Below are 13887 nucleotides of genomic sequence, written 5' to 3'. Positions count from 1 at the left end.
CATTAAACTACTGTATACACTAGCTTGTAAGTCAGGTCCAACAGTATGCATCATAGACCCATCACAATAAACTGCTGTATACACTAGCTTGTAAGTCAGGTCCAACAGTATGCATCATAGACCCATCACATTAAACTACTGTATACACTAGCTTGTAAGTCAGGTCCAACAGTATGCATCATAGACCCATCACATTAAACTACTGTATACACTAGTTTGTAAGTCAGATGCAACAGTATGCATCATAGACAAGTGCATTAACCCACTGCATACACTAGCTTGTAAGTCAGGTCCATCAATATGCATCATAGACACACACATTAAACTACTGTATACACTAGCTTGTAAGTCAGGTCCAACAGTATGCATCATAGACCCATCACATTAAACTACTGTATACACTAGCTTGTAAATCAGGTCCAACAGTATGCACCATAGACGAAGCACATTAAACTACGGTATACACTAGCTTGTAAATCAGGTCCAACAGTATGCATCATAGACCCATCACATTAAACTACTGTATACACTAGCTTGTAAGTCAGGTCCAACAGTATGCATCATAGACCAAGTGCAATTACCCACTGTATACACTAGCTTGTAAATCAGGTCCAACAATATGCATCATAGACGAAGCACATTAAACTACTGTATACACTAGCTTGTAAGTCAGGTCCATCTATATGCATCATAGACCCATCACATTAAACTACTGTATACATTAGCTTGTAAGTCAGGTCCAACAGTATGCATCATAGACCCATCACATTAAACTGCTGTATGCACTAGCTTGTAAGTCAGGTCCAACAGTATGCATCATAGACGAAGCACATTAAACTACTGTATACACTAGCTTGTAAGTCAGGTCCATCAATATGCATCATAGACCCATCACATTAAACTACTGTATACACTAGCTTGTAAGTCAGGTCCATCAATATGCATCATAGACCCATCACATTAAACTACTGTATACACTAGCTTGTAAGTCAGGTTGATCAATATGCATCATAGACCCATCACATTAAAATACTGTATACACTAGTTTGTAGGTCAGGTCCATCAATATGCATCATAGACCCATCACATTAAACTACTGTATACACTAGCTTGTAAGTCAGGTCCATCAATATGCATCATAGACCCATCACATTAAACTGCTGTATACACTAGCTTGTAAGTCAGGGCCAACAGTATGCATCATAGACCCATCAGATTAAACTACTATATACACTAGCTTGTAAGTCAGGTCCAACAGTATGCATCATAGACCCATCACATTAAACTACTGTGTACACTAGTTTGTAAGTCAGATCCAACAGTATGCATCATAGACAAGTGCATTAACCCACTGTATACACTAACTTGTAAGTCAGGTCGAACAGTATGCATCATAGACCCATCACATTAAACTACTGTGTACACTAGCCTGTAAGTCAGGTCCAACAGTATGCATCATAGACCCATCACATTAAACTACTGTATACACTAGTTTGTAAGTCAGGTCCAACAGTATGCATCATAGACCCATCACATTAAACTACTGTATGCACTAGCTTGTAAATCAGGTCCAACAGTATGCTTCATAGACCCATCACATTAAACTACTGTATACACTAGCTTGTAAGTCAGATCCAACAGTATGCATGATAGACCCATCGCATTAAACTACTGTATACACTAGTTTGTAGGTCAGATCCAACAGTATGCATCATAGACAAGTGCATTAACCCACTGTATACACTAGCTTGTAAGTCAGGTCCAACAGTATGCATCATAGACCCATTACATTAAACTACTGTATTCACTAGCTTTTTTAGACGTTGGGTCCAACATTAAGCATAAAAAACCAAGTACATTAACCTACTGTATACACTAGCTTGTAAGTCAAGTTCAACAGTATGCATCATAGACCCATCAAATTAACCTACTGGATACACTAGCTTGTAGTCAGGTCCAATGGAATGCATCCTAGACCAGGCACATTAAAGTACTGTATACACTAGCTTTGTAAGTCAGGTCCAACAGTATGCACCATAGACCCATCACATTAAACTACTGTATACACTAGCTTCTAAGTCAGGTCCAACAGTATGCTTCATAGACCCATCACATTAAACTACTGTATACACTAGCTTGTAAGTCAGGTCCAACAGTATGCATCATAGACCAAGCACATTAAAGTACTGTATTCACTGGCTTGTAAGTCAGGTCCAACAGTATGCATCATAGACCCATCACATTAAACTACTGTATACACTAGCTTGTAAGTCAGGTCCAACAGTATGCATCATAGACCAAGCACATTAAAGTACTGTATACACTAGCTTGTAAGTCAGGTCCATCAATATGCATCATAAACCCATCACATTAAACTACTGTATACACTAGCTTGTAAGTCAGGTCCATCAATATGCATCATAGACCCATCTCATTAAACTACTGTATACACTAGCTTGTAAGTCAGGTCCAACAGTATGCATCATAGACCCATCACAATAAACTGCTGTATACACTAGCTTGTAAGTCAGGTGCAAAAGTATGCATCATAGACCCATCACATTAAACTACTGTATACACTAGCTTGTAAGTCAGGTCCAACAGTATGCATCATAGACCCATCACAATAAACTGCTGTATACACTAGCTTGTAAGTCAGGTCCAACAGTATGCATCATAGACCCATCACATTAAACTACTGTATACACTAGCTTGTAAGTCAGGTCCAACAGTATGCATCATAGACCCATCACATTAAACTACTGTATACACTAGTTTGTAAGTCAGATGCAACAGTATGCATCATAGACAAGTGCATTAACCCACTGTATACACTAGCTTGTAAGTCAGGTCCATCAATATGCATCATAGACCCATCACATTAAACTACTGTATACACTCGCTTGTAAGTCAGGTCCAACAGTATGCATCATAGACCCATCACATTAAACTACTGTATACACTAGCTTGTAAATCAGGTCCAACAGTATGCACCATAGACGAAGCACATTAAACTACGGTATACACTAGCTTGTAAATCAGGTCCAACAGTATGCATCATAGACCCATCACATTAAACTACTGTATACACTAGCTTGTAAGTCAGGTCCAACAGTATGCATCATAGACCAAGTGCATTAACCCACTGTATACACTAGCTTGTAAATCAGGTCCAACAATATGCATCATAGACGAAGCACATTAAACTACTGTATACACTAGCTTGTAAGTCAGGTCCATCTATATGCATCATAGACCCATCACATTAAACTACTGTATACATTAGCTTGTATGTCAGGTCCAACAGTATGCATCATAGACCCATCACATTAAACTGCTGTATACACTAGCTTGTAAGTCAGGTCCAACAGTATGCATCATAGACGAAGCACATTAAACTCCTGTATACACTAGCTTGTAAGTCAGGTCCATCAATATGCATCATAGACCCATCACATTAAACTACTGTATACACTAGCTTGTAAGTCAGGTCCATCAATATGCATCATAGACCCATCACATTAAACTACTGTATACACTAGCTTGTAAGTCAGGTTGATCAATATGCATCATATACCCATCACATTAAAATACTGTATACACTAGTTTGTAGGTCAGGTCCATCAATATGCATCATAGACCCATCACATTAAACTGCTATATACACTAGCTTGTAAGTCAGGTCCATCAATATGCATCATAGACCCATCACAATAAACTGCTGTATACACTAGCTTGTAAGTCAGGGCCAACAGTATGCATCATAGACCCATCAGATTAAACTACTATATACACTAGCTTGTAAGTCAGGTCCAACAGTATGCATCATAGACCCATCACATTAAACTACTGTGTACACTAGTTTGTAAGTCAGATCCAACAGTATGCATCATAGACAAGTGCATTAACCCACTGTATACACTAACTTGTAAGTCAGGTCCAACAGTATGCATCATAGACCCATCACATTAAACTACTGTATACACTAGCCTGTAAGTCAGGTCCAACAGTATGCATCATAGACCCATCACATTAAACTACTGTATACACTAGTTTGTAAGTCAGGTCCAACAGTATGCATCATAGACCCATCACATTAACCTACTGTATGCACTAGCTTGTAAATCAGGTCCAACAGTATGCATCATAGACCCATCACATTAAACTACTGTATACACTAGCTTGTAAGTCAGGTCCAACAGTATGCATCATAGACCCATCGCATTAAACTACTGTATACACTAGTTTGTAGGTCAGATCCAACAGTATGCATCATAGACAAGTGCATTAACCCACTGTATACACTAGCTTGTAAGTCAGGTCCAACAGTATGCATCATAGACCCATTACATTAAACTACTGTATACACTAGCTTTTTTATACGTTGGGTCCAACATTAAGCATAAAAAACCAAGTACATTAACCTACTGTATACACTAGCTTGTAAGTCAAGTTCAACAGTATGCATCATAGACCCATCAAATTAACCTACTGTATACACTAGCTTGTAGTCAGGTCCAATGGAATGCATCCTAGACCAGGCACATTAAAGTACTGTATACACTAGCTTTGTAAGTCAGGTCCAACAGTATGCACCATAGACCCATCACATTAAACTACTGTATACACTAGCTTGTAAGTCAGGTCCAATAGTATGCTTCATAGACCCATCACATTAAACTACTGTATACACTAGCTTGTAAGTCAGGTCCAACAGTATGCATCATAGACCAAGCACATTAAAGTACTGTATTCACTAGCTTGTAAGTCAGGTCCAACAGTATGCATCATAGACCCATCACATTAAACTACTGTATACACTAGCTTGTAAATCAGGTCCAACAGTATGCATCATAGACCCATCACATTAAACTACTGTATACACTAGCTTGTAAGTCAAATCCAACAGTATGCATCATAGACCAAGCACGTTAACCTACTGTATACACTAGCTTGTAAGTCAGGTCCAGTGGTATGTGTCATGGACCAAGCACATTAAACTACCATATACACTAGCTTATAGGTCATTTAGAGTTTATTTTTAAGCATTTATATAGAGTAGGTAAATAATATGTCCTCAGACTTTGCTACATACTTATCGTTGTGCTGAGTAAAACTTTACTACATACTTCTTCTTGTGCTGAATAAAACTTTACTTCACACTTGTCCTTGTGCTGAGTAAAACTTTACTACATACTTGTCCTTGCTCTGAGTAAAACTTTACTCCATACTTGGCCTTGCTCTGAGTAAAACTTTACTACATGCTTGTCCTTGTGCTGAGTAAAACTTTACTACATAGTTGTCCTTGTGCTGAGTAAAACTTTACTATATACTTATCCTTGTGCTGAGTATAACTTTACTTCATATTTGTCCTTGTGCTGAGTAAAATTTTACTCCATACTTGTCCTTGTGCTGAGTAAATCTTTACTACATACTTGTCCTTGCTCTGAGTAAAACTTTACTACATACTTGTCCTTGTGCTGAGTAAAACTTTACTATATACTTATCCTTGTGCTGAGTTAAACTTTACTTCATGCTTGTCCTTGTCCTGAGTAAAACTTTACTACATCCTTGTCCTTGTGCTGAGTAAAACTTTACTCCATACTTGTCCTTGCTCTGAGTAAAACTTTACTCCATACTTGTCCTTGCTCTGAGTAAAACTTTACTACATGCTTGTCCTTGTGCTGAGTAAAACTTTACTACATAGTTGTCCTTGTGCTTAGTAAAACTTTACTACATAGTTGTCCTTATGCTGAATAAAACTTTACTACATACTTGTCCTTGTGCTGAGTAAAATCTTGCTCCATACTTGTCCTTGTGCTGAGTAAAACTTTACTACATACTTGTCCTTGTGCTGAGTAAAATGTTACTCCATACTTGTCCTTGTGCTGAGTAAAACTTTACTACATACTTGTCCTTGTGCTGAGTAAAACTTTACTCCATACTTGTCCTTGCTCTGAGTAAAACTTTACTACATGCTTGTCCTTGTGCTGAGTAAAACTTTACTATGTGCTTATCCTTGTGCTGAGTAAAACTTTACTTCATACTTATCATTGTGCTGAGTAAAACTTTACTCCATACTTGTCCTTGTGCTGAGTAAAACTTTACTCCATACTTGTCCTTGCTCTGAGTAAAACCTTACAACATATTTGTCCTTGTGCTGAGTAAAACTTTACTCCATACTTGTCCTTGCTCTGAGTAAAACTTTACTACATGCTTGTCCTTGTGGTGAGTAAAACTTTACTACATAGTTGTCCTTGTGCTTAGTAAAACTTTACTACATACTTGTCCTTGTGCTGAATAAAATGTTACTTCATACTTGTCCTTGTGGTGAGTTAAACTTTGCTACATACTTGTCCTTGTGCTGAGTAAAACGTTAGTTCATACTTGTCCCTGGGCCAAGTAGATGCAGATTTACACCTTGTGAATAAATCTGAATACATTTTCTACCATTAACAAGCACGAAAGTTCAACAGCACTTAACATTTAGCATGCATCAAATATAGGTAATTTTCCTACTTGTTACCAGTCTAGAACAAGTCCCAAAGGAACCCAACTTTATATTTATTTTTTAATGCTGTAGGTACCTGATGTAAGCTTTATACTAATATGGGTACAACCATGAACATATTATCTTGCAGATTCACACATAACCCTCAATTTCTTAATGATTTTTACACTTTTTAGTAATTTTGGTGTAATTTTGAGTGGAGAAAGTTTCCCTTTTAGTGAGTCACACATCTCAGAGATTAAGAGACAAAGAATGTTTTTCATCTGGTCAGGAAATGTTCCACCTGCCTGTCCACATGTATCACCTTAATGATTATTGCCATTTATTGATAAGATTATTAAGTGTGATACAAGCCTGTTTAAGTGTATCACCATGATTTAATATTGCCATTTATTGTAATTTCTTGGACTTTGATTGATTTACTCTCTGGGAGACAAAGTTGGTTCTGCATACAAATTGGTGACTTTGATATGGTCTGTGGGAGACTTCTGCATACAAATCAGTTACTTGATTGATATGGTCTCTGAGAGACAGAGTAGGCTTTGCACTCAAACCAATGACTTAGAACAGTTACTGTAATAGATAGTTTACATCATATTTTTACAGATGACTTTATCTGTGTTGATTTATGCATTTATCCATGTTGAGGTGTGCATTTATGTATGATAATGCATGCCATTATTTGTGTTGAGGTATGCATTTATCTGTGTTGATGTATACACTTATTTATGTTGATGTATGCAGTTATTTGTGTTAATGTATGCCTTTATCTGTGTTGATGTATGCATTTATCTGTGTTTATGTATGCAATTATTTATGTTGATGTATGCATTTATCTTTGTTGATGAATGTGTTTATGTTGATGTCAGCTTTTATCTATTTTGATGTATGCATTTATGTTGATGTATGCATTTATCTGTGTTGATGTATACATTTATCTGTGCTAATGTATGCTTTTATCTGTGTTAATGTATGCATTTATCTGTGTTAATGTATGTATTTATCAACGATGCTAAATGTGTTTATGTTGATGTCTGCTTTTATCTATACTGATGTATGCCTTTATGTTGATGTATGCATTTATCTGTGTTGATGTATGCATTTATCTGTGTTAATGTATATATTTATCAATGATGCTAAATGTGTTTATGTTGATGTCAGCTTTTATCTATTTTGATGTATGCCTTTATGTTGATGTATGCATTTATCTGTGTTGATGTATGCATTTATCTGTGTTAATGTATGCTTTTATCTGTGTTTATGTATGCATTCATCTGTGTTAATGTATGTATTTATCAATGATGCTAAATGTGTTTATGTTGATGTCAGCTTTTATCTATTTTGATGTATGCCTTTATGTTGATGTATGCATTTATGTGTTGATGTATGCATTTATCTGTGTTAATGTATGCTTTTATCTGTGTTAATGTATGCATTCATCTGTGTTTATGTATTTATCAATGATGCTAAATGTGTTTATGTTGATGTCTGCTTTTATCTATACTGATGTATACCTTTATGTTCATGTATGCATTTATCTGTGTTGATGTATATATTTATCTGTGTTAATGTATGTATTTATCAATGATGCTAAATGTGTTTATGTTGATGTCAGCTTTTATCTATACTGATGTATGCCTTTATGTTGATGCATGCATTTATCTGTGTTGATGTATGCATTTATTTGTGTTAATGTATGCTTTTATCTGTGTTAATGTATGCATTCATCTGTGTTAATGTATGTATTTATCAATGATGCTAAATGTGTTTATGTTGATGTCAGCTTTTATCTATTTTTTGATGTATGCCTTTATGTTGATGTATGCATTTATCTGTGTTGATGTATGCATTTATCTGTGTTAATGTATGTTTTTATCTGTGTTAATGTATGCATTCATCTGTGTTAATGTATGTATTTATCAATGATGCTAAATGTGTTTATGTTGATGTCTGCTTTTATCTATACTGATGTATGCCTTTATGTTCATGTATGCATTTATCTGTGTTGATGTATGCATTTATCTGTGTTAATGTATGTATTTATCAATGATGCTAAATGTGTTTATGTTGATGTCAGCTTTTATCTATTTTGATGTATGCCTTTATGTTGATGCATGCATTTATCTGTGTTGATGTATGCATTTATCTGTGTTAATGTATGCTTTTATCTGTGTTAATGTATGCATTCATCTGTGTTAATGTATGTATTTATCAATGATGCTAAATGTGTTTATGTTGATGTCAGCTTTTATCTATTTTTTGATGTATGCCTTTATGTTGATGTATGCATTTATCTGTGTTGATGTATGCATTTATCTGTGTTAATGTATGTTTTTATCTGTGTTAATGTATGCATTCATCTGTGTTAATGTATGTATTTATCAATGATGCTAAATGTGTTTATGTTGATGTCTGCTTTTATCTATACTGATGTATGCCTTTATGTTCATGTATGCATTTATCTGTGTTGATGTATGCATTTATCTGTGTTAATGTATATATTTATCAATGATGCTAAATGTGTTTATGTTGATGTCAGCTTTTATCTATTTTGATGTATGCCTTTATGTTGATGTATGCATTTATCTGTGTTGATGTATGCTTTTGTCTTTGTTAATGTATGCATTTAGCTGCATTAATGTATGCAATCATCTGTGTTATTATATTTATTTATCTATGATGCTAAATGCATTTATGTTGATGTCTGCTTTTATCTATACTGATGTATGCCTTTATGTTCATGTATGCATTTTCTTGTAGGAACAAAGAGAGGATACAACTCCAGATGTAACAAATGAAGTGCTGGCAGCCTTGGAATTGATCAGTGTCTTCCAAGGTGTAAAAAGCAATGATTATCTCCCCTGCTCCTCAATACCTAACAGAACAAAAGGTACTGATACTATTTTCTTATAATCCTCCAAGTATTTTACCTCCCTTACAGCAGGAAAACACCACTGTCACCACAAGTTGATGTTTGTTAAAACTTGCAGAAAGCTATTTAATCTTGATAAAATGACTATATCGTGTTTTTGAAAAATATTTGCCAAAAAGTAGCAGATAATAAAAACATTTTGTACTTAAGGTAGCAGATATAGTATTGTTATGATCTTTTGTAAAAAGTTCATCCTGAAAATAATGCAAATGATGTTTCAAGATGAGGCTGACACTGGGGTGAAATGGTTTGTTCTAATGTTTATAATGTCAGCTAGGGAACAGTTTGACAGTTTTCTGCTCTGTATGTCTTATACACCTTTGTATAACAATTATCCAGTTGGAAACAACACAGACTGAATTCATATAATGTACCAGCAGGTCAGAGGTTATTTAGTTTGTTTTCTTAGTGCATTCATGTAAATGGTGGACTGATTTCTTGCCAGTTCTCATGAAGAATGCAAGCTTTATTTCACTTTTCAGAATCAACTCTCAGTACTTAAGAATGCAAATTAATTTATCTCATTTTTAAAAAAAGTTACATAATGGCTGGGGTCCACAGCATGCATTCATGTTATGTAGCATCTTGAACAATACAAGATCAATTTATTTAACTGAAAATAATGTTGCATTATGATATATAGGATATATACAATACAAGGAATGGGAGAAAGACTATATGCTTGATTGATGCGTTATGTAATCTAGGCTATACAAAACAAGGAAAGGGGGGGGGGGGGCAAGACTATATCCTTGATTGATGCATTATTTATTCTAGGCTATACAAAACAAGGAATGGGGGGGGCAAGACTATATCCTTGATTGATGCGTTATGTAATCTAGGCTATACAAAACAAGGAAAGGGGGGGGGGGCAAGACTATATCTTTGATTGATGCATTATTTATTCTAGGCTATACAAAACAAGGAATGGGGGGGGGGCAAGACTATATCCTTGATTGATACATTATTTATTCTAGGCTATACAAAACAAGGAAGGGGGGGGGGGCAAGACTAGGCTATACAAAAAAGGAATGGGGGGGACAAGACTATATCCTTGATTGATGCATTATTTATTCTAGGCTATACAAAACAAGGAAGGGGGGGGGGCAAGACTGTATGCTTTATTGATCCAGTTAACCAACATTGCATTTTAATTAACATTTAATTTTTTAGCAGAGAACCATGAATTGGCACTTACATGTGTGAAAAAATGGGCACATGAAATAACATGAATAGTTACAGTACATGTGTACTTACTGTCTGATTAAAAGTGCATTGTAATGGTGAATCCATGATAATTCCCATGAAAATGTGTAATGGTGAATCCATGATAATTCCCATGAAAATGTGTAATGGTAAATCCATGATAATTCCCATGAAAATGTGTAATGGTGAATCCATGATAATTCACATGAAAATGTGCACTGGTGAATCCATGATAATTCCCATGAAAATGTGCAATGGTGAATCCATGATAATTCCCATGAAAATGTGTGCATAAAAGCATAATTTGTTCATTAATCCATCATAAATCATGATGTGTTTGAATTTAGTGCAGGAAAGATCAAGTGCAGGGTAAAAAAGGCATACATAATTTAGCTTTAAAATATTTGCTTTTTGAGACCCTAATAACATTGATCTTTTTGTGGAAACAATGGGATATTTTCCCAATGCTTGAATGTAAAGACTCATTGAACATTGATCTTTTTGTGGAAACAATTGGATATTTTCCCAATGCTTGAATGTAAAGACTCATTGAACATTGATCTTTTTGTGGAAACAATGGGATATTTTCCCAATGCTTGAATGTAAAGACTCATTGAACATTGATCTTTTTGTGGAAACAATGGGATATTTTCCCAATGCTTGAATGTAAAGACTCATTGAACATTGATCTTTTTATGGTAACTATATGATCCTTACCCAATCCATGAATTTAAACAACCATCTAATGATGATCTTCCTGTGGAAACAATAGGATTCCTTTCCCAATTCAAGAATTTCAGGACCCATCAAACAGTGTTCTTCCTATAGAAGCAATAGGATCAATTCCCATCCATGAATTAAAACAACCATTAATAATGATCTTTCTGTGGAAACACTAGGGCTACTTCCAAATCCATGAATTTGAGTACCAGTAAACGTGTACTTTTTGGCAACAGTATAAAAATGGATATTCATGAAAATTAATTAAATCAAAGTATGTTGGATTTTCTTTTCAATGATCTTTGTTAATTGTTAGCATTATCAGCATGTAGTAGTCTGATGAATGGAAACAATGGCAACTTAAATTTAATAAACATTATTGTCATGTATTTGTATGATGGTTTACATGAGGAGGTTTCTTCTTGGTTCGCATATGGATCATTTTGGAATATTTTGCTTGCAATTTTAAGGAATTTTGCAATTTGTTTGGCTTGAAATGCTTAATACTAAATTTTGTAGTTTCTTTGGATTTAATTTTTTAATACTAAATTCATGCTAAGTTAAATTTTAGTGATTTTTTTAGGGAAATATTAATGACTGTAGACTTCGTAGACATTAGTGACTCTTTTCATCAAAACGTAATGATAAAACATGAGCTATAATAAAAATACTCACGTCAGCTGCATTATCAATACTAGCAGCATACTGAAGTAATCCTTATTGGGCCTTTGTTAGTTTGTATTTATGTTACATAGATAACTGTTACATTATGATATATTCACTTACAAGTCAGGTCCACTGCTTTGCTGGCAGATTTGGCTATACAGTTTATTAGTTAGTTTTATCAGTTTAGCAAACAACATAGACCCTGATTTGTAGGTACCTTATTCAGTGTCAGATCAGGGTCTATGCAGTTTTAGGAGTACATGTAATAAGTAGAGCAAGCAGCATAAACCTTGAATTATAGGTGCATTATGCAACAGCAGATCAGGGTCTATGTTGTTTGCAGTTGGACTCAGCTTTTAAGTGAGTATATATGGTAGATACCACTTTCCTGGTGGTAATTGTAGCATTAAGAAAGTATAATCAAGTTTTCTGTTTAAGTGTCTCCAGTTTGATATCAGAAATCATTCATTATTTCAAATCTAACATGGTGAGGAATACATTACTTAACTTTGATATATGGAAGACACATTTTTTTTCAAGTCAGATGTGGGGAGGGATACATTTTTTCAAGTCTGATATGAGGAGGGATACATTATTTCAAGTATAATATGATGAAAGATACATTATTTCATGTCATATGATGAAAGATACATTATTTCAAGTCTGATATGAGGAAAGATACATTATTTCAAGTCTGATATGAAGAGAGATTGCTTTTTAAATCTGAATTGGGGAGGGATACATTATATCTGGTCTAATAGCATGACAGATAAATTATTTCAAGTCAGATATATGGAGAAATACATGATTAAAAGAAAGAGAGATACATTATATGATAGCAAAAGAGACAGTGCATTGAAAAACTTTTGTTTCTCACTAATGTTGATTTCTTTTGCTTTCTTGCAGTTTATGAGCACAAAATAGTAAAAGAATCCATTGCATCAGAAGAACTGTATGAGTTTTTTGGAAATTATTCCAAGTTTTTCTGTATCCTGCCAAGTCCATTTGATGCACAGCAGCTGCGATATCCATCGCTCAGATGTCTCTCTGACCTTGCCCATCAGACCATACATATTATATGCCCTGGACTGAGTAAGTGCATGTCTGTCTGATCTTGCTCATCAAGCCATAACATATTTTATACCCTGGACTGAGTTAGCATATGTCTCTCTGATCTTGCCCATTAGACCACACATATTATATGCCCTGGACTTAGTAAGCATATGTCTCCCTGATCTTGCCCATCAAACCTTTCATATTATATGCCCTGGACTGAGTAAGCATATGTCTCTCTGATCTTGCACATCAAACCATACATATTATATACCCTGGACTGAGTAAGCATATGTCTCTCTGATCTTGCACATCAAACCATACATATTATATACCCTGGACTGAGTAAGCATATGTCTCCCTGATATACCCTGGACTGAGTAAGCATATGTCTCTCTGATCTTACCCATCAAACCATACATATTATATACCCTGGACTGAGTAAGCATATGTCTCCCTGATATACCCTGGACTGAGTAAGCATATGTCTCTCTGATCTTGCACATCAAACCATACATATTATATACCCTGGACTGAGTAAGCATATGTCTCCCTGATATACCCTGGACTGAGTAAGCATATGTCTCTCTGATCTTACCCATCAAACCATACATATTATATACCCTGGACTGAGTAAGCATATGTCTCCCTGATATACCCTGGACTGAGTAAGCATATGTCTCTCTGATCTTGCCCATCAAACCATACATATTATATACCCTGGACTGAGTAAGCATATGTCTCCCTGATATACCCTGGACTGAGTAAGCATATGTCTCTCTGATCTTGCCCATCAAAC

The 13887-nt window shown here is 35.2% G+C and overlaps 1 protein-coding gene across 1 annotated transcript in view; it reads left to right on the top strand.

Annotated features, from left to right (window-relative positions):
- The window catches only part of LOC149782268 (uncharacterized), a 275026-nt gene that overhangs the window by 134201 nt on the left and 126938 nt on the right, over positions 1 to 13887 (top strand). Inside the window, exons 22-23 of the mRNA XM_089935109.1 lie at positions 9272 to 9401; positions 12942 to 13127. Coding sequence (XP_089791235.1) covers positions 9272 to 9401; positions 12942 to 13127 — 316 coding nt within the window. The remainder of the gene's footprint in view (positions 1 to 9271; positions 9402 to 12941; positions 13128 to 13887) is intronic.

Source organism: Sinohyriopsis cumingii, chromosome 15 (assembly GCF_028554795.1).
Source record: "Sinohyriopsis cumingii isolate HCF-2022 chromosome 15, ASM2855479v2, whole genome shotgun sequence".
Classification (NCBI taxonomy): domain Eukaryota; kingdom Metazoa; phylum Mollusca; class Bivalvia; order Unionida; family Unionidae; genus Sinohyriopsis; species Sinohyriopsis cumingii.
Note: the sequence above shows the minus strand (reverse complement) of the source record. Positions and strands in the feature narration are given on the sequence as shown.